General features: G+C 26.0%; 5 protein-coding genes across 5 annotated transcripts in view; 4 read left to right on the top strand and 1 right to left on the bottom strand.

Moving 5' to 3' along the window:
• The first annotated feature begins 44 nt into the window (after window positions 1-44).
• LOC126908375 (paired amphipathic helix protein Sin3b) lies at window positions 45-5,372 on the top strand. The gene is made up of 5 exons (XM_050690378.1): window positions 45-252; window positions 317-4,048; window positions 4,123-4,222; window positions 4,350-4,411; window positions 5,211-5,372. The coding sequence occupies exon 2, from the start codon at window positions 358-360 to the stop codon at window positions 3,886-3,888; it is 3,531 nt and encodes a 1,176-aa protein (XP_050546335.1). The 5' UTR covers window positions 45-252; window positions 317-357; the 3' UTR covers window positions 3,889-4,048; window positions 4,123-4,222; window positions 4,350-4,411; window positions 5,211-5,372.
• Window positions 5,373-6,871: 1,499 nt separating this feature from the next.
• On the top strand, window positions 6,872-10,337 carry LOC126908606 (60S ribosomal protein L22-like). The gene is made up of 6 exons (XM_050690837.1): window positions 6,872-7,040; window positions 7,221-7,448; window positions 7,512-8,216; window positions 9,391-9,512; window positions 9,667-9,772; window positions 10,204-10,337. Exons 1-6 carry the CDS (start codon window positions 7,017-7,019, stop codon window positions 10,246-10,248), a joined length of 1,230 nt encoding a protein of 409 aa, XP_050546794.1. The 5' UTR covers window positions 6,872-7,016; the 3' UTR covers window positions 10,249-10,337.
• A 1,752-nt stretch (window positions 10,338-12,089) lies between these two features.
• On the top strand, window positions 12,090-12,970 carry LOC126908607 (gamma-aminobutyric acid receptor-associated protein). The gene is made up of 3 exons (XM_050690838.1): window positions 12,090-12,289; window positions 12,421-12,618; window positions 12,691-12,970. Exons 1-3 carry the CDS (start codon window positions 12,140-12,142, stop codon window positions 12,751-12,753), a joined length of 411 nt encoding a protein of 136 aa, XP_050546795.1. The 5' UTR covers window positions 12,090-12,139; the 3' UTR covers window positions 12,754-12,970.
• A 1,118-nt stretch (window positions 12,971-14,088) lies between these two features.
• Window positions 14,089-15,670, top strand: LOC126908608 (60S ribosomal protein L34-like). Its single transcript, XM_050690839.1, has 4 exons — window positions 14,089-14,190; window positions 14,295-14,369; window positions 14,434-14,631; window positions 15,533-15,670. Exons 2-4 carry the CDS (start codon window positions 14,305-14,307, stop codon window positions 15,627-15,629), a joined length of 360 nt encoding a protein of 119 aa, XP_050546796.1. The 5' UTR covers window positions 14,089-14,190; window positions 14,295-14,304; the 3' UTR covers window positions 15,630-15,670.
• A 976-nt stretch (window positions 15,671-16,646) lies between these two features.
• The window catches only part of LOC126908605 (uncharacterized), a 12,692-nt gene continuing 4,471 nt past the window's right edge, over window positions 16,647-24,867 (bottom strand). Inside the window, exons 2-7 of the mRNA XM_050690836.1 lie at window positions 23,679-24,044; window positions 23,198-23,385; window positions 20,810-20,949; window positions 19,973-20,094; window positions 17,428-17,670; window positions 16,647-17,360 (exon numbers count right to left, since the gene is read on the bottom strand). Of these exons, the coding sequence (XP_050546793.1) occupies window positions 17,206-17,360; window positions 17,428-17,670; window positions 19,973-20,094; window positions 20,810-20,949; window positions 23,198-23,385; window positions 23,679-24,044 (1,214 nt within the window). The 3' untranslated portion in view covers window positions 16,647-17,205. The remainder of the gene's footprint in view (window positions 17,361-17,427; window positions 17,671-19,972; window positions 20,095-20,809; window positions 20,950-23,197; window positions 23,386-23,678; window positions 24,045-24,867) is intronic.

Raw genomic sequence — 24,867 nt, 5'->3', positions numbered from 1 at the left:
TAGATTTCTCTCATATGTCCCCTACCCATCACTTCCTATCCATAAGGTTCACCTCAACAAGCGGCCTGTCTCCCGCACTAACACTGATCGGTAGCGTAACGTTTGTTTACACTTTGCGTTGCAATTCGGTGTATATTATTTTATGAAAATTCTTTTCGGTTTTTGTGCTAGTTTGCCTGTTATCGTCGACTTCATTTATAGTATCGCGGTTTCCAGATAATTCAACGTGCGGTGGCTAAACTTTTTTTTACAGTGAGTAATTATTGTTTAACCGTAGACCTAATTATGTCATATTAACGTTAGTATGTGAATTTAGCTTATACGTGATGTTAATCAAACGGACTAATGTGACGAGAAATGAAAAGGCATTCGGATGAACTCATGGCGTCCGCGGACACAGTCGGAGCATACGCCACAGCCACCAACCGTTCACCTCCTAGGTCCAGGCCTAACCTGGTAACCATTTCTAATGTTGTGCAGTCAAGTTTTGTATCACAGTCCATAAATAATCCAAATATTCAATTTAATACTGTACAGCCTTACAGTACTCCAACAATGCCGGTTTTAGCAATTAATGAAAAAATGTCAGGCTCTTTACCAGGTGGTTCAACCATGCCTGCTTTGCACACCATACAAGCACAGCATTCAATTCAACATATCAGGCAGAAAGTTGTACCATCAACCATTATTCAACAACAGCAACAGCAACAAACTCAATTTCAAAGGCTCAAGGTTGAAGATGCCTTATCTTATTTGGATCAGGTGAAATTCAAATTTAGTAATCAGCCTCAAGTATATAATGATTTTTTAGATATCATGAAAGAATTTAAATCACAGAGTATTGATACTCCTGGTGTTATAACAAGAGTCTCTAACTTATTCAAAGGTCATCCAGAACTTATAGTAGGTTTCAACACTTTCTTACCACCTGGTTACAAAATAGAAATCAAAAACAATGAACTTGGTTTTCATGTTTCTGTCTCAATTCCGCAAAGTCCTGCTATTTCATCATCTCAAACAATCATTCACTCAACTACTCAACATATAATGTCTGGACCGCCACCAGCAGTCACAACTTCACCTGTTACTTTAACTACTACACCTCCTGTAGTAATAAAACCAGCTGTTCATTTACCAATAAATCAAGTGAATACCACATCTGTTGTTATGAATCACCATCATACAGTTCATAATAGTGTTACACCTACAGCTCCTTCAAGTACTTATCATCAACCTCAAATACCTTTATCTGTTGCAAGTTTAAGTCAAGTGGCGTCTGCTATTCCTCAAGTATCAATACCTACAACTCAGGAATCTACCAATTCCCAAAACCAACCAGTAGAATTTAATCATGCAATAAATTATGTTAATAAAATAAAAAACAGATTTCAGGGACAACCAGAAAAATACAAAAGATTTTTAGAAATTTTACACACTTATCAAAAAGAACAAAAGACACATAAAGATAATATTGTGCAAGTTGCAGGAAAAACTTTAACTGAAGCAGAAGTATATGCTCAGGTAGCAAAACTTTTTGAAAATCAAGAAGATTTATTAGCTGAATTTGGACAATTTTTACCAGATGCTACGTCTCATCATTCTTTTGGTGCTAAATTAACAGAACCTATAGTACCTCCTAAGAAGGCAGTTGTTGTGACTACTGCACCTCCTACTAGTATTGTACCACCCATTAAGAAGGAAAATCCTACAATAATTCCTATTGTTAAAGAAAATAGAGAAACTAGTGTTCAGAATGTATCATTGAAAAGAACTTCATCCTTCTCTTCCACTCAAAATTTACCTCCTCCTAAAAAACCAAAATCCCCATTTCCAAGCTTAGGAGATGTGTCTTATGTAGAAGCATATAAATATGGTACTCTTACAGATTTTGCATTTTTTGATCTTGTACGAAAATCTATTAATAACACTTCTGCTTATGATGACTTTTTAAGATGTCTTGTATTATACTATAATGAAATCATATCTAAGTCAGAATTATTAAATTTAGTCCAACCTTTTCTTGGGAAGTATTCAGAATTATTCAGAAGATTTAAAGAATTTATTGGAAGTAGTGAAAAAAGCAGTAATGCTACGACAGCACCTACAGAAAATAAGTTATCAGGTTTACCTCATCTTTCTTTACTTGATCATGGATCAAATCGTCAAGATCGATCAGCGGGTGATTTACCGACTGATATAGATTATAGTACTTGTAAAAGATTAGGAGCAAGTTATTGTGCTGTACCACCTGATTATCAACCTCCAAAATGTAGTGGTAGAACTAAAATGTGTTATGAAGTATTAAATGATACTTGGGTATCTTTTCCTACTTGGTCTGAAGAATCATCATTTGCTACTAGTCGGAAAACTCAGTATGAAGAATATATGCATAGATGTGAGGATGAAAGATTTGAACTAGATCTTGTGATGGAAATCAACTTGGCTGCAATTTATTCTTTAGAAGAAATATTAAGAAAATTTAGTAGGATGACTCCAGAAGAAGCAATGAAATTGAAATTAGATGATAGTTTGGGTAATGAATTAAGTTCAACTACAACTAATAGACGAGCTATTAAAAGACTGTATGGTGATAAAACAGCAGATATTCTAGAAGGTTTGAAGAAAAATCCAATGACTGCAATTCCTATAGTTTTGAAAAGGCTCAAATCAAAAGATGAGGAATGGAAAGAAGCTCGAAATACATTTAATGATATATGGAAAAGTCAAAATGAAAAATACTACCTTAAATCTTTAGATCATCAAGGTGTTAACTTTAAACAGAGTGACATGAAGTTTTTGAGATCAAAATCGTTATTAAATGAAATTGAAACTCTATATGATGAAAGAAATGAGCAAAATGAAAATTCTACAGGACCACACATGATATTTTCTTATACTGACAAAACTATTCTTGATGATGTAGCAAATTTATTGATACATCATGTTAAAAGACAAGCTAGCATAAATAAGGAAGATAAACAAAAAATAAAAACTTTGATTAGGCGATTTATTCCAGATATGTTTTATCATCCTAGACAAGAGTTGAGTGATGATGAATGTGATGGTCAAAATGATTGTTCTAATAATAATTCTCCTGAAAACTCTAAAGTATCATTACGTGTGTCCGAAGAAAAGGATCAATCTGAAGTAAAAATTACAGAGAGTGATAAATCAAAATTATCTGAGCATTCTAGCACAGATGAATGTTACACTTTATTTTTTGGTAATAATAATTGGTACTTGTTCCTTAGACTTCATTATATCCTATGTGATAGATTATCTCAAATGTATAAAAAATCAACTCAGTTGGTACATGAGGAATGTGTTTACAAAGCAACTAGGTCAGAATCTGCAGCAGCCAAATTGCGTCTTAATCCTAAATCAGAAATTGAAATTGAAGATTACTATCCAGCTTTACTTGATATGATTAAAAATGTTTTGGATGGAAATATGGATTCAAATACTTATGAAGATACATTACGAGAAATGTTTGGTATTCATGCTTATGTTGGCTTTACTCTTGATAAAGTTGTTATTTATGCTGTACGTCAATTACAACATTTAGTGTCTGATGAATATTGTCAAGATTGCTATCAAATATTTTTAAAAGAAAGTAAAAAAGGAGCAACTGGAGGCTTATGTAGTACAGCCCCTCAAAGAATTGCTCAAGAATCAGCATATCAAAGAAGAGCAGAAGCAGCTTTAAGTTCTGATAACAATTGTTATAAAATTTATATATATAAATATAACTGTAAAATTACATTTGAGCTTCTAGATACAGATACAGATGATAATCAAGACAGTGGTAAATGGACAAGTTTTGATAATGAACCATTGTCAGAAACTAATGACGAAAAACAAGAAGAAAACCAAAGTCCTAAAAACTAATGCTTAGTTTTGAAATTTTAATTTAACTAAGATAACATTAAGATATACTTTTATTTATTGAATTTTTTTTGTACAAAAATGTTTCTACTAAAATATGAAGCCTAATTTTATTCTTCTCTGTATTGGTTCCAAAATTTCGGATGCACAACTACTTTAAAAGGTATTTATACTTTAATAGAAACTACATAACAAACAATAAATTAAATATACAATATGATTTTATATGTATTTCAGATTATTTTTAGTGTATATGTATATATTCACATCTATATATTTCTCAATCGACATTTGATATGAAACTATTTGTTAGATATCCAAATATTTTTTCATAAAAGTGAGTAAAAACTTCTTATTGCTTTTATTTAAATAAAAAAAAACATGTATTTCTTAATTACATGAAAATTTAGTAACCAAAATTAATTTTTAGTATGTTTAAATAAGTTACAATAATTTTATTTCAGAAACTATGAAATTGTTGAGTTTGGGATGATTTATTGGATTAAATATTTCAAAATTAGTTAAGGTATTTACATTTGAAAGTATTAATCTATTTTTAATATATTTTTATCAATTGAGATCATAATAGTAAAATATGTATCAATAGCTTAGTGCAAAAAAAGAGTTGAGACAATTTTTTATTGAGAAATAAACAATTTTCAGTTTTTCCCTTTATTTACACTATAAAATCTATTTTTGTGTCAAGTTTCACGGAAAGTGTCTTATAATTTTGTTTATGAGTTTGTAATAACAATAAAAACATTGAATCATCCATTTCAAAATGGCTTAATATTAAGGATTAAATTTTTTATGATATTCTATGCTATTAGAGCCTAACTTATTTTTTAATTGTCCAAAATCCATTTTAAGAGGAAATAGAGATATAGGGGTTAAAGCAAAAGATGTACATAATTTTTATCATTTTTAGGAGGGCTAATATAAATGTATACTATGAAAATGCAATAACTTAGCTTTATAACATAATTTTATTGATAATATCGAAGAAAGTATTAAGATTGAAAGACTTACTTCTAGGTCAAATTTGTTTCATTCAAAAAATTCACTTTCATTCTAACCCTCACACATAAACTTTAATAAATTATATTAATACATAATTATTTTATTTAAATAATAAAATGCATTTCTTTAATCTATTATTATTTTTTTAATCAATGAATTTAAATTGAAACTAAGTAATTTAAGAAAGTTGGTTAATTTTTGGACTATAACGAATGGCTCTTATTAATTAATAGAAAATGATCTTCCAAAAATTATTAAAACTGTTTATTTTGATGAACTAATTTTATTTTATTTTTTCATTTCAGTTGACCAACTTTATTGGTATCAATGATTAAATGTTACTACACCAATACATATTGAAGTACACTCAAATTTATGCATTAAAATTTGTATTTCGTTAAGATATTTTTATGTATAGTAGTATTGTATGTATGTATATTTTCTATTTTAATTTTTTTAGATAATAGGTAAATGTTAATCAGTTACCAATGGGTGTATTTAAATACCCCAGTAGGAACAATTGGGAAAATTAAATGTTTCACTGTTAAAATTAACTAATGACAAACAATATTATTATCAACTAACATTTTTCATCTGTATATGTTATATAAATTTAACTTATTAAATGTATATTATATGTTTATCATGGTGATTAAGCCAATTATATTTAAAATGGGTTCTTCCATTGTGCATAAATTTGAAAATATGTAAACATCAAGAAATATGTAGTTATTTTGTTACAATTATTTGTATGTGTAGCCTATTTTTGATGTTGTAAATAGTTAATATATTTTTCAAATATAATATTTCTTAGCATGTAGAATTAATGGAATTGAAAATTGTATTAAATATGCCATAGCAATGTTAATTCAATAAATAGTGAACTATTTTTAGATTGTAGAATTTTTAATATGTTAAGGATAGAAAACATAAAAACTTCAAATAATTCAGTACCATTAATATCGTCTTTTTATTAATAAACATGATTTTCATGAAACTTTGATGTAAAATGTTCATACATAATTTTAAAGGTAAAGTTAAAATTGTATAGTTTGCTTTGTAATTATTTTATAGTTTGTCTATAACACTTAATTTATTTGGAAAGAATTAAAGTTTTATTTTATACTTTTTGAAATTAATTTTATACATTTTACCATTATTATTATATGTTAAAATTTGTATATAAATTATCAAAATATTTGCGATAATCGTTGTAGAAATTATTTTATCACTTCCTCTTCGTAAATATCTAGATAGTAAAAAAAAAAATTAATTTGTGGTGATAGACTTCAAATTTACTACTAAAATTAATTATAGATTAAGTAGTACTTATCTTTTAAAAAATTTTTTTTTTAAATCAGAGAAGTCACTCTTCTTTGTTTTCAGGTTATACTAAAAGAGTTACACTATTGTTAGTTCTTTTATATAAATCATTAAAACTGTTATTTGATGATTTATGTGAAAAAACGGAAGTTTTAGTGAATTAAAAAATATAGAATAGATTCTTGTTCTTTTAGTAAATAAAAATTGCTTGTTTTTGTTGGTAAGTAATACATAAACATTTATGTGTTTTAATAAATTAAAAATTCTTAACAATTTTCTATGGGAAAAACATTTGATAATGATGTTAATTTACAAAAAAATATATAGACTGGTTAGCCTTAAATGGTTTAGATACTGAAATAATTAAATAACACAATCACAGGTGCAATGTAAAATAATTTATTTTTGCTGCTACACACTTAAATTGAGAACATAAAAAATTATATAAGATTTTATAAATGATTTGTATTAAGATTTATTTCGTTTTAATTAACATTAACTTTTTTATGTATTATATGAATATGTTGTACAATAATAATTTACAATTTTATTACAAAAATTTAAATTGTTATGAATACTACACTGTTAATTTTAAGGTTAGTTTTGCCTGCTTACATTTAATTTACTTTTCCATGATCATTATTTATTTCGTACCCCTCTTGCCTATCACCAATATTACTTTTACAACTGCATGTCTCTTTTTCGTGGTGTATGACCACGTTATAAAGCTAGCGGAAAATTTCCTGTAATTTCCATTTGACGTAAATTTTATCAATTCAAATTTCTCTATGGCTCCAGCAGCTACAAAACAGGTAATTTTAATATTATAAAATATTTTTTATTTCAATTTATTATGACTAAAACGTGGCACTATAGTCATGTGTTTTTGTTTCAAGTTTAATTTTTTTTTTTTTTTTAATATTGGCATGTGCTTACATATTATAATTATTACATCTTTTTTTGTCTACTATTTTATTTAATATTAATCCTAGGGTGGGAAAGCCGGAGGTGGTGATAAAAAGCCTGCACCTAAGAAGTCGCAAGCGCCTCAACCAGCTAAAGCAAAACAAGATGCTCCTAAACCCAAGACCGAAACTATTAAGGTGCAGCCTAAGAAAGCTGAACCTGTTGTAGAACCCAAACAACAAATCAAAAAAGATACTAAGCAACAAGCAGCTCCTAAAACTCAAGCTGCGAAAGAACAACCCAAAAAGGAACAGGTAAATTATCTTTTAAACATAGGATATGATATTAATTTTATGTAAAATATATTTAATGTGTAGACACCAGCACAAAAGAAAGGTAGTCAAGATAGCAGTAAAAAACCTGCTCAGCTACCTAAGACTAGTGCAAAAGCAGAACCAGTTAAAGGTAACAATAAGATTGCTAAAGGTGATTCCAAGGCTACTAAGAAAACTGAACCAGAAAAACCCAAGGTTAAGGAACCAGAAGTGACACAGGTTAAAAAAGGACAACAAGCAACTGCACCTCAGTTGAAGAACAAGAAAGAAGAACCCAAAAAGGTTAAGGAAGAACCAAAAAGTAAAGCTGTTAAACGAGCAGCAGAGGAAGCTCCCAAACCTACTAAAAAGGATAAGAAAGAACCTGTTAAATCTGAAAAGAAACCCGAACCTACAAAGGCTGTCAAGAAGCAACCTGAAGCTACCAAAAAAGCTCCAGCTGCTGAGAAAAAACCAGCAGACAAGAAAACGGTTGAAAAGGAGACTGCTAATAAAAGTGCTCCACCTAAAAAACAATTGACAACTGCTGCTAGTATTAAGAAAACTGTTGCTCCACCTACATTAAAGAAAGCTCCTGGTGCTCCTTCAAAAGTAACTTTAAATAAAAAAGCAAATTCAGCACCAAAAAAACCTAAAACTACTCTTAGAGGTAAAGGCACGGCCTTGAAGAAGAAGAAGGAAACGAGAAAAATGACTATTGATTGTACTCATCCAGTAGAAGATAGCATCATGGATGTCAATAATTTCGTAAGTTTTTTGTAATTAGTAGTATTGAATATTTTCAAAATTTGTGTATTATTATATTATAATAGTAAACTCTTGTTTATAATTCCTCTGGGTGCAACCCAGAATTATAATAAATAACCAATTAAAATGTAAGTATATATTTTTTAATTTAGTAGTAATTAAAATTTTAATATCCAATGTTAAAAGATTTCTTTTAAGCCAATAGGTAGTTTCCTTTGTAGTAGTCTTATATCAACATTTAAAAGAATTATAACTTAATACATTCTAATGGAGGGGAAAAAGTTAAAACTATAGAGTGAGTAGGGTAAATGTAAACAAATGGGATAACTGTAAATTCATTTTTTCTTTTAGAATATTTAGCTTATTAAATATTAGATAAATAGTGCTGATCCTTATGTGTGTTGCTATCATATTAAATGTAAGTTTGAAATAAAATCTTTTGTATTTATCATAAAAAATGCATTTACAAATACTCTACATTACCTTTATCAATTAAATAAAAACTGTTGTTGCTGAATATTTTCAAGACATGTTGATTACTATTAACATTATTAACTGTTATTTTAAACAATTTATAATTTTAAACATTTAACCTAATAATAATCACAATCTTTGAATTAAATGAAATAAAATCATAAATTGTATTTCAGTGAACTGTATTAAAGATCTTTTATTTTCTAAAATTTTACATACAACAACCAGTTTTTTCTTTAAATTTTTATGTCTATTATGGTAAATAAAATTAGTTATTTACCATAAATTAGGTATTTTTAACATTTAACAATTTATTTATTTTTTAAAATTTTTGATTTATTCATGAGTATTATATTTAAAGTGTATAAAATAATATAATATATAATAAAACTTTTAATTTAAGTGTATAAAATTACTCATTACTACTATATATATTATAATATTTAGTTTAATCATAATTTGGATGAAAAGTATTTGTTTAATCACAAAATAGTGTATAAACAAAATTAAGTGCAAGAAAATGATAAACATTTTTGTACCTAAAAGTAATTTTTACAAAAAGTGGTGAGATATTGTTGCTAATTAAATAATAAATTGTTTTTAATGAAAAAGCTAATAACTAGTAAGGATAATTTAGTAAATTGAATATTTATGAGATTTATCATTTAATATAAATGGAACCAATTTATTTACATTTCAGGAAAAGTTCCTCCAAGAGAGAATAAAATATAATGGCAAGACAAATAATTTCAGTAATGTCATTTCTCTGGAGAAAACAAAAACGAAAATTTTTGTCAATTCAGATGTACCTTTTACTAAAAGGTAATTAATTATTAGTTTTTTTCTAAATAATTGTTTTGAAGATTATAAGATAAGAAATTATTTTCTTGTTTAATAGAAAAAACACAAGCTTATTATGTTTATTTCTTTTGTATTTAAAGAATATCAATCTAAAATTTATAATTAAATTTTTCAGGTATTTGAAATATTTAACTAAAAAATATTTAAAGAAAAACAATTTGAGGGATTGGTTAAGAGTTGTTCATAGTGGACCTGATAGCTATGAACTCAGATACTTCCAGGTAAACTTAAATTTAAAGTTTTACATTTAAATACTCAAAACAATGATTTCAAAAATGTCCCAAGTAAATTTTTAATAACTAATATTAAATAAAAACTGTGTACAATAAAAAGGATAGGATCAACCAGTGGTTTACTTTCCAAGTCATTACGTTTAATAATTATGTTAATATTTCATAAAAAATGTAATTGATTTAAAATGTTTTAAAAGCTAACTTTAAAAATTGTAATTTATAAATTAAATTTTTTATTTAATTAAAAAATTTCTGAAAATATATTGTTTGGTGTAGAACTATATTATAAGTGTCCTACATTGTTTTTACAATTTATCATTAAAAAATATGTTGATTTATTAAAACACTACTAATAATTCACGACTTACAAAATTGTGTCTTAAAAAAAAATTATCCTAATGTTAATTTATGTTTTACAGATCAATAATGCTGAAGACGATGATGAAGAAGATAATGCTGATTAAAAATAGAACTTAAATTTTATTTTTAATTATTTGACCTTGTACATCATCTTGATTAATAAAAATAAAATAATAAAAAATAAAAAAATTTACTTATATCAATTTATTGATAGTTAAAAAATGTTAAAACTTTTTTTTTAATTGATTCATAATTTTTGAAGTGTTATCATTTACAAATGATTTTCATAAGTAAATTTGAGTAAATATTGTCCATTTCACTTTGACTTAAATACATATCCTCGCACGGTTAATGTCTCTTGAACAAGATTTTAATCTAAATTGTAGTTTATATAATTCAAAATTACTAATATATTAGCAACTGAAAGAAAAATCAGCATGTCAAAGACTTAGATATATTTTTATTACTTATTTTATTTGGGTAGTGTTGAACAAAAACTGTCCAGTTAGAACAAAATATATGAGGTAGGATGTAAAATCACTACAAAAACTACAAATTTTGTTAGCAATTTTTTTTATTCGTTAAATTCTAGTTCTTTTTATCTTAGCTATATTTCATCTATAATGAAAAAACAAAGAATTTTAAGTTAATTATAATTGAGATTATTTATAATGAGCATGGGTATAGCTTGAACATTTTGTATATGGGGCTTTTTTATGATCTTCTTAGAAAGTTTCTTCACTCCACTTTTATCACACCCTTTTCTTAAATAATTCAATTAATTTATGGGGACTAAAGCAAACATAAATTTTTTCAGGGACTATATCCCATGCAAACTACACTTATGATGAGTATTAAGTTCTTAGAATAATCCCTTGGGATTTCTTTGGTAGTTTTGATTGGTCAATTTAATTTTTGTTCTTTCTAAAATGTAATAACAATCTTGCAAAATATGCTAATTTTTCTAGATTTAGTTTCAATATTTAATTCTAATTTTCATATAGTCGTTAATTAGTGTTGTTTGTGTGGTTCCTTATACACGTAGTCGCAATCTAAACTGAATTATGGGAGAAGGTAAAATAAGTATCAAGTAAAAACAATGTGCTTTCGTAGAAGCTCCTATCAAGTCAATTAGACTTATGACAGAATGAAATTATAGACATCTCAGACGATTTTATCAATTTACGCTCATGTAATTGTTTAGTATTTAGTGATATATGACAGCTTTCTTATCAGAAATTTTTAAAATTTAAGTAGAAAATATTTTGTTATATTAATATTTATGAATGCTTTCTTTTTGAGATAATGGAAATCCTTATTTTTTAATTTTTGGGGGTGGGGGAACGGTTTAAAATGAGGTTTTTAGTTTAGATAATTAAACTTTGATCAAATTTTATCTAATTTCAAAAATACATTTCAGTAATCAGTTAATATTAAAAAAATAATGTATTTTTTTTTTGAAAAAAGAATGTTTAGGTGACTATTGAGTTTCCTATGATTCATAACTTAGGAAAACGAAAACTATCGTAATGAATAAATTACGTCAATAACTTTTATAAAATTTATAAAACAAAGAACAGTATTTTTACAAATTAGTAGACAGTTTTTATAAACTGCGTAGTATGAGATAGTATTCAATAACAACAGCTGATGATCCTAAACTCGAAAACCAGTATTGCCAAACATGAGCTCATTTAAACCAAATAATAATACCATATAACAAAAAATTAACACTCTTATTATATAATTGAAGCATATGTAGTTTATAAATATTATATCTTATAAATGTTTTTAGTTATTTTTTTATGAAATTCTATTTTATTTTTAGTAATTGTGTCTTTTATAAAATCGATAAAATGGACCATGTTGGTATTTAATGCATCAGCTGTTGAATGACTCCCCCTTCCCATGAAAATATCAAATCCCACTTCTATTTTATCCCTAAACAATGCAATTTGTCTTTGTTATTATTCATACGAACGTATAAACATTTGTATGTGCTTTCCGTGTTTAATTGGATTTAGTCAGTTGAAGTATTGTGTATTAAATAAAATTATGAAGTTCCAATACAAAGAAGATAATGTGTTCGAGAAAAGAAAATCGGAAGGCGAGAAGATCAGAAAGAAGTACCCTGATAGAGTTCCTGTAAGTTTATAAGAATTAATAATTATTGCGCGATAAATAAATTACTGTTTATTTACTTTCATTTGATTTATTTTTATCCTAAACGAAGGTCAGTTTTGTATATAACTTATTAATGATCTTGAAATTATTAGGTAATAGTGGAGAAAGCTCCAAAATCTCGAGTTGGCGAACTTGACAAAAAGAAGTATTTGGTTCCATCTGATTTGACAGTTGGTCAGTTTTATTTCCTCATTAGAAAACGAGTACATTTACGTCCGGAAGATGCTCTTTTCTTTTTTGTCAATAATGTCATTCCACCTACAAGTGCTACAATGGGATCTTTATATAATGTATTTTTAATTTTATTTATAGCATTCTTTTTCATATTTAAATATGTTAATATTAATAAAATCATTTTACAGGATCATCGTGAAGAGGATTTCTTTTTGTATATTGCTTACAGCGATGAAAATGTCTATGGTTAATTAATTGAATTCATAAAAAAAGGAAAAATTGATTATTTAAAAAAATTGTTGGTTTATTCAAATGTGTTTCATTATATAAATTATAAACATTATGTTCATTGTATTATGTATAAAAAAATATTTAAAAATATAATACACACATATTGTTATATTATCTATTTGCTCTAATTTGTCTTGAAATATTAACTATCTAATATATTTGTAATTATGAATATTATTTTGATTTTTCTATTTCTATCATGATTATTTTATTTTATTTTTGTATTATATTCTAGTTAATGTATTAAAGTGCTATTATTTATTTTTAAGTATATAGCAAACAAAAACACATTTAATTTTGATTATTATCATTACCTTGTACAAAGTAAAAATATAAATATTATAATGTATATTTATTATTTATTCACTTATTGTTTTAAGTCTCCTACTAGTTTTTTTATTTGATCATAATAACATGACATTGAACTAATATCCTTTTTTTGTAAAATAAACATTATCATTAGATATATAATGTTTATGATATTTACTAAACTTCTAATGTTAATTTTTGAAGGTTTTTAATTTGGAATATGTAATTTCGACACAGTGATTTTTTGTTGTACAAAAAAGACTATTCCTGAAATGTTGAAACTTTAATGCATAAGTCTTTAAATTTAATGTTAAGAAGTTTATAAAAATGTAATGGTGAGTTTTTTTTTGTAGGGTAATTAATTATAGGTACTATTGAATTTTAAATCTTCTTAACAGATATGTTTTTAGAACTAATTACTGAAATCGTGAGAAAAGATAGCATTGCAATTATTTTTTATTTCGTAACTGTTCAATAGCATAAAATTGAAAATAAGTTTGAATGATTAACTTTATATAAAGTTCAGAACATTGTTCGAGATTTACTGTTATAATTGGTATATTAGAAAGTCAAAATTAGGATTCTTTCTAGCCTTTATCCCAATTTTTTATACTCCCCATCAGTCGCCCGTATCCAAAAACCCCTAAGTATGGGTCAAAATAAGAATTAAATTTTCATAATAATTTTATACGTTATTTAATATAGTTATTTGATTTCGTATATTAAAAAGTTAAAATTTGAAATAATATCTACATTGTTAATTTATTTTGGAAAGTTAATGTAACTGGATCACTTGCCTTAGTTACTGTTTTTTTTTTTATCTTCTTCTTGAATTTATTTATTAACTGATATTATTTTAATATAAGCTCTGGTATCTGTGTTTATTGAAACAAATACTTTTTAGTTTACCAGTCATAAAAAATATAAGTTCTTCGATTTATAATACTCCCTTTAATAGTTTTCATTTTTACTTCCATGATTTCTTTATCAATGTTCACGAATCTATGGTAAGTGAATTGTTGACAATGTTCATACTTTTTATAGTTGTTTAGTTACACATTTCTTTTCCCGTTGTTGGTACGAGAGAGGTAAAGCTTTTTTATCCATTTTAATCTAGTTTATTTCTCTAAATTATTAGTTCATGTTAGTTATTAATTTTTTGTTACACATTAATATGAATTTTATTGTTTAGAATATCAACCATGGGTCAAAGTGTAGTTTTTAGGAGACGTCTTTCTTACAACACTAAGAGCAACCGACGGCGTATGTATGTATTAAACGTAATTCAATTTTTACGAGCGATGAATTAAATATGTATTAAAATTTTATAGGGTACGTACACCTGGAGGTCGTTTAGTTTACCAATATCTTAAGAAACCTAAGCGTGTACCTAAGTGTGGTAACTGTAAAGTTAAATTGCATGGTATCAAACCAGCTAGAGCTATTGAGAAAAGCCGTATGTGCAAGCGTAAGAAGACTGTGAAACGTGCCTATGGCGGAGTTTTATGTCACAAATGTGTTCGAGAAAAGTAAGTCCAATATTCAGTGTATATAATTTTTAAATAAAATAGCTAACAATCATTCTTAGAACAAATTGTATTTGTGTTTAGTTTTTTTGGAACTAAACAAAAAAATATTGCTACATTTAAAGTGATTTCTATTATGATTTAATTAAAATATTTTGTTAACTAACAAACAAAATTATCTCTAATTTATATAATTGAATCTTTCCATTGAATTTTCTATAAAAAACATTAAACTACAAATTGACACTCTGAAAACACTTTTATTTCGCTTTCTTCTAATTTAATCATTTAAAAAAATTATTATCTCATAAAAGATACAAATGGGAGTCAAGAAGATTATGTCATTATAGTTTCTATGATTTGATCGATACAAACTCCCTAAATTATAAATAGCATTTGAACATTCTTAGAATAATCAAGATTTTATCTAAGGCTACAAATTGCTTTACATTTTTGAACTATTTTTTGTCCTTATTCATGTATTAATATATTATTACATTTCATATTTTAAGAGTTAAAAAATAATCAAACAAAAAGTTAATAGCCATCTACTCTATTTTAACTTTTTTTTTTTTCAATCAACTTTTAGTGAATTTAAATAATAAAATTATTTTTCCTATATTGAATAATTATTTAATGTAAATAATATCTAATTTTTAGAATGTTAACAACCAAAAGAATAATAATTATATTTACCAGATATATTAAATGACATGCAATATAGTTAAATTTATAAACTAATATTAAAATTATAATAATACTTTTTATTATTATAATATTATAATTAATGAATGTATTTATTAATTTCTGCTAGTTGAATATGTTCACAGTTTTAATTAGCTTTAAATTGTTTGATTTTAAATAACATATTTAAAACTAATGGTTTTATCTTCATTTTTTTTAGGATCCTCCGAGCATTTTTAGTTGAAGAACAGAAAATTGTTGTGAAAGTTTTGCGTTCTCAGAAAAATTCAGCTAAAAATAAGTTGAAGTCTAAATGATTTAGTTTGACTATTGATGAAAATAAATGTTAATTTTATAACTGATTCTTTTTATTGATAATATTAATTCTATGTCTCCTTACTTATTTCTTACTTGAAGTCATTTTACTTTTGATTTTGACAATTGACTTGAAAATAAGTTAGTTATATCAAAGGAGTACCTTTTAACATGTATAATTTATTCTTAAATATATTTATTTATAAATATATTTGTTATTGTTCAAGCCAACTGAATAAGTCTTATACTTAACACTAAACAATTCTATACATTTAAACAAATAATTTATTTCATATTATGATTGCCAACTATTTGTTATTCTTATACCAAAAAGCAAAAAGAAAATATTATTCCTTAAGTATTTATGACCATTAATATCTCAAATTTTATAAGATGGCATTGTAGTGTTTTGGATCAATTTTTGATAAGATGCTCAATTTCTCAGTAACTTGAAAATTGTTATTAAAAGAAAAACAATTTCATTAAAAAAATATGTATACATTTTAGGTAGTCAAATGTATTTTTACCTCATCAGGGATAAATAACCTTTTTATATCTAGATACATGAGAGAATCATACAAATTTCGAAATAAAAATAGCACATGCTTTTAATTTCCTGTCATTATTTTGAACTGCTAATATCTTTTGAAAACTTATCCAAAATTCTTAAGCAACCATTTATTTTCTCAATTATATCAATATCTATTGAATAAGCTACTTAACTATGTATGTTGCTGTTTAAAAAATAAAGTTCACATCCTTATAAGATAGGAGATATGTATAAAAAATTATGTAATTAAAAAAAAAAGTCAATATATTAATTTTATTATTAATAATCAAAGATAAAAGAATTATTTAGTATATAAACAAAATTAGTGAAAGATTTACTTAAAAAATAATTTTTTAATGCATTAAAAATTGTAATAATTTTGTCTAATTATGAAGTTAAAAATATTAAAGTTAAGATATTCTATCCTAGAAAGGAGAAAAAATATTTATACTACATAATACATATGTTTTGGATCAAATGATTTGTCTGTTAATAAAAATTAAAAACTTTCTGTAGTAGCTCAGTAGTGTTTTACTTAAAAGTGATCTTTGTAATATTATGTCACTTATTTGATAAATTAAAGACACATGTATGCTAAATATATAACATTTAAATATCTTTTGGATGGGTCTGTGTTTGTTAATATGTATGAAGTACATAATAGATGTAGGTAATAAATTGATAAAAAATTTTGTCATTTTACTTGAATGGGGATTTATACTTGTTTAAAATTTGGTAAATATTCAATGACACTTCATTTACATTTAATATTAGTGTTTGCCAAATTTTTGGGCACACTAGAAAGTACTTTTAATAATATTTATTAATTAAAGCGATTTTATATTTCTTATGTCATTTTTTCTTTAAGTTCACGTATCTATATAATTCTGTTGAAGTGGGTTCTATTTAGTTTTAATTTTAATTTTTAATCTGTATATATATTTTGAGCTTAGTACTATTTTTGGAATGGATATTTTTTTTTAGATAACGTTTTGTATAATGCAAATCTAAATAACCATTTAATTTTTCTATTGATTTGGTTTTTTATTTTTATTAATAAAATAATTTATAATAATTTGAATAATGCATGTAATAATTGCAATTATTCCGATTAGTCTAAACGCCATAATGCTACCCAGGTTGTCAAATGTATAACCGGCAATTGCTGCTCCTAAAGACGCTCCTAAAAAATAATTGATAAGGTCATTTTTAAATAGTAGATATTTTGATTAAATAAAGAAATAACTTACCAAATCCATGAAATGCCATAGAAAAAAGTCCTTGAAGTGTACCTTCACTTCCAGTTGGAGCTATTTTTGCAGCATAAGACACTCCTGCGATGTAACTCAATCCAAATGTAACACCATTTAATGTTTCCACTGGCAGCACCCATAACGGATCTCTTATGACGGAGTATAATAAAAATCGACATGCAAACAAAGCAAATGATAATGAGAATCCATTCATATGACCAGTATGTTTAAGGAGGTAACCTATACAAAAATTACTGAGTATAAGTAAAAAGTTTATGAAGAAAAATGCCACCATCAAATTTTAATCTTATGTATCTTTACCCAATTAATTGTTTTATTTGAACTCATAATTTGGAAATTTGATTTTGAATATAGCTATAGATTTTAGCTTTGATGTGAAGCTCAGAAGAATAACTTTTTGAAATTGGTTGAATCAGAATAATTTTTTATAGATACCTTAGATATTTTCCATTATTTAGTACAAATTTTTCGAAAATCTTATCCTTTAATGCCCATAGAAGAAATTCAAAATAGCAAATTTTTCTTGTAAAGTTAACCTTTTCGAATCAACTTTTGGAAATGTTCCGGAAATACTACGAGCATAAAAACATGCTAAAAATTAAATTTTGTGTTACATACTATAAGTACTAAAAAATTATTGTTTTTCGACCCTTTACCTTAATACAGGGGGAATTCAAGTTATAATAATGCATATAGAAAGTAGAACTTCTTCAACTTAATTTTTAAACGTGTTCCGGAAATACTGACTTTTTTTTATATATCTTAAATTTAAATTTATGTAATATAATACATTATTATAGAAAAAGAAAAATTTCAGATTTTAGTTTGTTTTCATAATGAAAACTAACAACAAAAATTAAAAAAAATATGATTTTTGTAAAAAAATTCTTATTTATATTTTTAGATTAATAATTTTATAACTTTTTGAAAAATATATGGATCAAGTTTTTATGATAATACTATTTTTATATCTTTTTCATTCGACTTAATTTCTTTTTAAATAAAACCATATCTCTTTATATATTTATATATTTATATATTTGTTTATATATTATACTTATAAATCATAAAACTTGTAATCAGGATATAAATAAGGAAATGGGAGATCATGTAGCTTTTGAAATAATACACCATTTTTTTTTAAATTAAACACTATCTACAAATTTGTATCGGAGCGTTTTTTATAATAGTGATTTTAATCACTGTCAGATATCATTATACTTGATCCAACTATGCCACGTCTCCACTGTGCTGAATTTTTTTCAATGGCTATTTTTTTGATTTTTTTTGTAAAAAAATTGCTTTTTATTTGGATTTATAAATTAAAAGAATTGAAAGAGGACGCAATTTTAAAAATTATTCGGAACACGCACATGTATATTCAGGTACATGCCGGGCTATTTAAACTACACGTGTCATTACAAAATGGTAGCTTTCTCGGTATGGTTTACATATTTGCTAACATTCAGATGAATAAAATAGATTTTGATAATGAACTAGCACTTATAAAAAAAATAGCCAGATTTAATGGATATGATGAAAACGTAATTTCAAAATTATTTCGAATTCAAAAGTGGAGTAAAGAAAGGAAAGCAGCTAGTACACTCATTAGGAGGGGGAGGAAGTATTTAAGTCGCCCATTTTATATTATCCTGTCATTTTAAATGGGTTAAAAAGAATTTTTATGAATTTTGGTATTACTTTAGTAACACCTAAGGATAATAATTTAAGAGATTTGTTTGGCAAACCTAAAAATAAAGTTGAAAAAGGGGTAAATGGGACTTTTACAAAATGTTATGTGAAATTTCTGATAAACAAATAAGAAACACTAGAAATCAAGTAGTTGATATATCTCCTGTGGCTGAACATTTATTAAAACAATAAAACTATTTAAAAACGTATATAATTACAAAGAACTTAATATAAAGGAGGCGTTAGCAATCTTTTTTAGAAATAAGAATAATTTAATAAATTAGTATTTTAGCTCACTGAGAAATGTATTAAATTTTTGTAAACTGGCTAAATGTTTTAAACGATGTCACTTATTGATAACGTTACTAGATGTTAAGATCAGTAGAGGTATATAAAGGAATATTTTTCAATTAAGAAGTAAGTATGTATTAAATGCTGGCGGAGGTAACATTGTTTACCGAAATATGTATAGTCGATTTTATAGTAATTTTTGTAGATTTTCAGTTAAACACTTTTTATATTTTTTAGTTATAAATTAAAATTTTATTTTATATATTTTTAATAATATATTTTTGATTTTATGAATTTTATGAATTTTAATCACAAGTGATCAATTTTTTATTATATTATCTACAGTTTGCATCGAAGCGTTTTTTTATGATGATGATATTAATTATTATCAGATATCATTTATACTTGACCCAATTATACCGGACTCTATTGCGATGGAATTTTATTTTATATTAAATGTAAAACACTCTACTTATTTTGTAAGTTTTTGATATATATAAATGATTGCAAAATGAGAAGAGTATTTTTTTTTTTTTACCAGATAAATAAAAAAACGGAACTTCGCCTCCTAAACATTCGATCGTAAGGGATAGCCCTTTGATTGTATGCAACACAGACTTTCGTTCTGGATGGTAAATAGTTGCTAAATCATCAACGTACCTTTTAAAAACAAATTCATTTATTGTTATTAGTTATTTATATAAATATATGATTACATAACCAAATTTAGATAATTCTAAATTATAAATAGTACTATCTAAAATTTTATTAATAAAACTTCAAAGCATAGGCACAAATAAGGGTTACTTTGACTGCTTAGTACTTTCAGAGATGCCATTAACACACTTAAGAATTTTAGAAAATTATATTTATGGTTGTAGGAAAATATTTTTAAAGTAGGGTAGGGATCACATTCCGCACCTTCAAAGTTGTTTTATTATTTGCGTCTATGCTTAGTTGTGTACTAATTTAAGTTACCCTAATATCTTTTTTATTTAATTAATATAATTTTATAGATCAAAACAAAAGTTTAAATTTAAGTGATTTAACATTCATGGTGTCTTATGACTCTAACCAATTGTACACTCCCCCCTCTCCGAAATAATTAACGAGTGTTTTCTTATATGATATAAATAACAATAAATATATCTTGAACGTAGTCTAAGTAGGCAATAATTATTAAAAAAAAATCATATTAATATTAAATCAAATGTTCTAAGAGATGTCAGAGCATAATGTGACTTCCTATTTATCTCAATACTATTTTTGTTCGGTAGTTACAGATCGTAGTTTTTTAAATATTTGACTGGATCGAGATTTTTCTTTCTATTTTGTCACGATACTGTAAATATAAACATTGTACATGTTTCCTTACCAGATAAAGTAAAACCAAATGTACGCGCAAAAAATACCACCGGCTACTGCCCAAACTAGAAACACGCATACTTTGGCGCTATTTATTACTTTTTTGACATCTTTAAGGATATTTTCTGTTGATCCATCGCTTTCGGGTACCTAACACAAATTGTAATTATTATAAATCAATATAAATATCGATGTTTGATTTATTTACGAAATGGATCAACTTAATAGGTGTAAAAAATACCTATCGATAAATGAAATTTGTAAAAATAATTATGATTCATAAGTACAAATTGTAATATATTTTCAAAGGTGTTAAATGTAATTTCTTCTCTTTAAAAATGATTTTATACAAAGTGTCCCAGATCTACTTGGCGACGCTTAGAAAATAGAATAACACTTGATCACTCTAACAATATTTAACATTTCAAAATATATTTAAAATATTAATTAATATATATATATATATATGTAATTCAAAAATGAACAAAAAATAACATACACATATCATATCATACATAAACACATAGTGATGCTAAAAACTTTTCGTACAATTTGGCTAATTTTTTTTTGTTTTTGTATTTTTATATTACTCTTAAGGCTTCTTATTTATTACTAAAAAAAAAAATTATTATTATTTTTTTTTTAGTATTTCATTATTTTTCCAAAAATCCGGTAGTTTTTAAACTTTACTTTTGATAATGCCTATTATTTTTATTGTAATATTAATAATTATTGACATTAAAATATAAGTTATAGAATTAATTATATATAGTTTTTAATAATACATTTTTTTTCTCTTTGGGTTTGCAAATAATTAATTTATTAAAATAAATAAGTTTATCTTAAGAGTACAAAATGTGTACAAAATATAGACACTTTTTTCAGTAGTGCACCATCATCAAGTTAACTTGATCAATAACTATTGATTGTAAATTTAATTAAATTTGTAAAAATTTTACTTCAGCGATTTACTAGATTATTTATTGACAAGGCTCCGCCTAGCTAAAATTTGATGAATTTCAAACGCTCGTAGCAGCCAGAGTTTTTGTCGGATTTTCCGATTTTTGGCGCTTCCTCAGCACGCACAAACGCCTTGGTATGATTGCCAATCGTAAAAAAAATCGTTTTCATGTCGTAAAGTGTCGCAAGAACTTCGGGCGGCTTGCCCTGGTGTCTCGACCACATGAAAAAAAAAAGCTCGTAAAACGGTGAAAAATGAACGAATTGAATTGATTTTTTTATCATATCTCAAGAATGTCGTTGGGCGGGTCTGATAAAAATTTCAAACCTTAAGTCGTAAAACGCTGGCGTCAGCGAGCGTTTTTTTCGAAAACGGTAGAAATTTTAAAACGCTTGCGTGCGAGCGGCAAAAATTTTCCGACTTTCGCCAATAATTTTTCTGGAGTCTGGTGACCGAGTACTTTCGTTGAAAAAAAAAATTTTAAAAATCCGAGCACGCCAAGTCATTTTTCCAGAAAAGCGTTATTTTCCTTGTTCTATTATATAATAAGATTTACTTTTTGTTTATTTCATGTTTCATTTACTTAACGGTTTTTTGTTCTTGTCAGATTCATTTAATTATTAATCAGTAACCTGATAATGGTGGAATACTAAAATTAGTAACTACTTTTTATACACATACTTTTTGGTTTAGCTTAATTTTTTTATATTGTATAAATATATTAACTATTTACATATTTTTTTTATTTATTAAAATCTTCTTCTTCTTCTTCCTCTCCTTAATTCCAACTATTTGGGATAGTCCACCCTTATCCTAAACTTCCATTTGATACGATTTCCCACATCAACTGTCCTCATATCACGTTTTTTTTGGTCTTCCTAACTTAGGAAACTATTTAGTTAAATTCATGGGACATTCGAGATTAAAATTTTTAGGCAGAATAAATTTGGTAAATTTAAAACATAAATTACATTACAATTTTACTTTGGTTAATAAAATGGGCTAGGCAAAAATTAATATTAAAATGACAATAAACACAATACTATGCGATAATTACAATATATTAAATGTATTATAAACGATTTTTTTAAATCATAATTATTAATGAAAATTCTTTTAACTGATATAGATCTTTAATACTCATAATGTCAGATTCAATTTGGGTGGAATTTTGTATAAGGGTAATTGCGCTTCTGCACTTTGTTTTAGCGTCACTAAATTGAGTTACAAGCATTTTAATATATAATGTAGAAATGTAGTGATACTGGGGATGTTGCTCGTTCTTAATATAAACTATCAAATTAAAAGATTTTGTAGTTAGGATTGTGTGTTTTGTATTAAGTTTTTGTTAGTGACATCAAAAATTCTAGGGGGTACAAAAAGCAACTATTGACTATCCCCTTCGAGCATCTAAGTCATGACTTCTACTTTACATACCTTTAATTTTCGTGCTATCATAAAATCAACGAAAAATATGATCATTGAAAGCAAATATCCTGGTAGATGGTTTTTATGTTCTTGGCCCTTGCTGTACCAGTCAATTATACATCCCGCTATAATTGACGTAACACCGCATCCAACGGCTCCCCATAGTCTTTGTTCTCCAAATTTTTTCGTATCTCCGTCTGTTAAAAAAATAGAACAATATGTAGGAATAGTACATTAATTTGTTTAATTTAATTGGATGGACTTTATTTTCTGTAAATCAATATTTATGTTGATTTATACATCTATGTACTATCCATGATTACTTGCTAGAACAAAAAAAGTTCATATTTTTTTCTTAGTTAAGTTTATGAGAGGTTTGTTTGGGTTGGGTTTTAGACTCATTTTAAGTCCTTTCATTTGATAAACACTTTTATTTGTCTGTTGATATTTGAAATGAAAATAAGTTAATCATATTATTTTTTTGTGTTACCTAGAATTTGCATACAGATCGTTTCCTGAAGAACTTCACCAATCATACAAAGTATCATCCTTAGTATGACTATTGTTGTGAACAGCCAAAACGTCCAGGTACAAAATACTTCCGAGTTAGGTATTTCACCCGTTGTGGACGTTGCATCAGGTATGAGGTACAAAGTGGGTGTTATTAATCCGTTGAGTAATATTGCACCTAAAAATACTGTTTTCCGACATTTCCATTTATCAGTAACGAAGCCGGTGAGTGGTTTGACTACTACATTTAATAGCATAAAAATCGTTATGATGTCACCAACAATTGATGAAGAATAGCCTCGTTGTTTTGCAATAGTCGACAAAAACGGGGTGATAGGAGAATTACCTAGAAATATTCAAGTGTATAGTACTAAAACTTTATTATACCATCTGCAATTTTGTTATTAATTTAACTTTCGAAGAATGATAAAATAAATACAGTAGTAGTCAAAATTACAAGACCCTCCTAAATATTATAATTCACGCGTTTAGATTTTGGGTTTGTGAGCAATTGTAAACGTTTAAATCATCAAGTAATTGCATGAAACTTTTTTCTTTATATAATGTGTTCATAAAATTAAAAAGATCGCTTATTTTGCATTAGTTTCATTTGCAACTTAATATTTACTTACGTTTTTGTTAAAAATATTATTTTTGCAAATACAGCAAATTTCAGTCATTAAATCATTATAAAGGCTTTTTAAAAAAATTTCATTAACATTTATCAGCGTAATATATTTTTTATACATGTCTATTTATTTATTATATTAGGTTACGGGATGTATCCCTTTTTTGACAAGCATGTTATGTTTACATAATTAATTTTAACTGATTTTGAGAATGACACAAAAAACAAACAAAAAAAATATATATATATAAAAAAAAAAACGGTAGCACAGTGAGGTTGCGGCATAGTGGAGACATTGCATAGTAGGGTCCAGTATAGATTTAATCTGACAGTGATTAAAATCACTATCATAAGAAACGCTTCGATGCAAATCTGTAGATAGTGTTTAATTTTAAAAAATTGATGGATAATTGCAAAAGCAACATCAACTTCTATTAAAATAAAATACAAAACCCATAATTATCATACAAAAATAGTATATTTTTCAATATGGTAGCCATTTGCGTATAGAAGATAGATCGTCGGGACAAATTTTTTTTTT

Source organism: Daktulosphaira vitifoliae, unplaced genomic scaffold (assembly GCF_025091365.1).
Source record: "Daktulosphaira vitifoliae isolate Bord-2020 unplaced genomic scaffold, ASM2509136v1 Scaffold_5, whole genome shotgun sequence".
Classification (NCBI taxonomy): domain Eukaryota; kingdom Metazoa; phylum Arthropoda; class Insecta; order Hemiptera; family Phylloxeridae; genus Daktulosphaira; species Daktulosphaira vitifoliae.
This window is presented reverse-complemented; position numbering and strand designations above follow the sequence as displayed.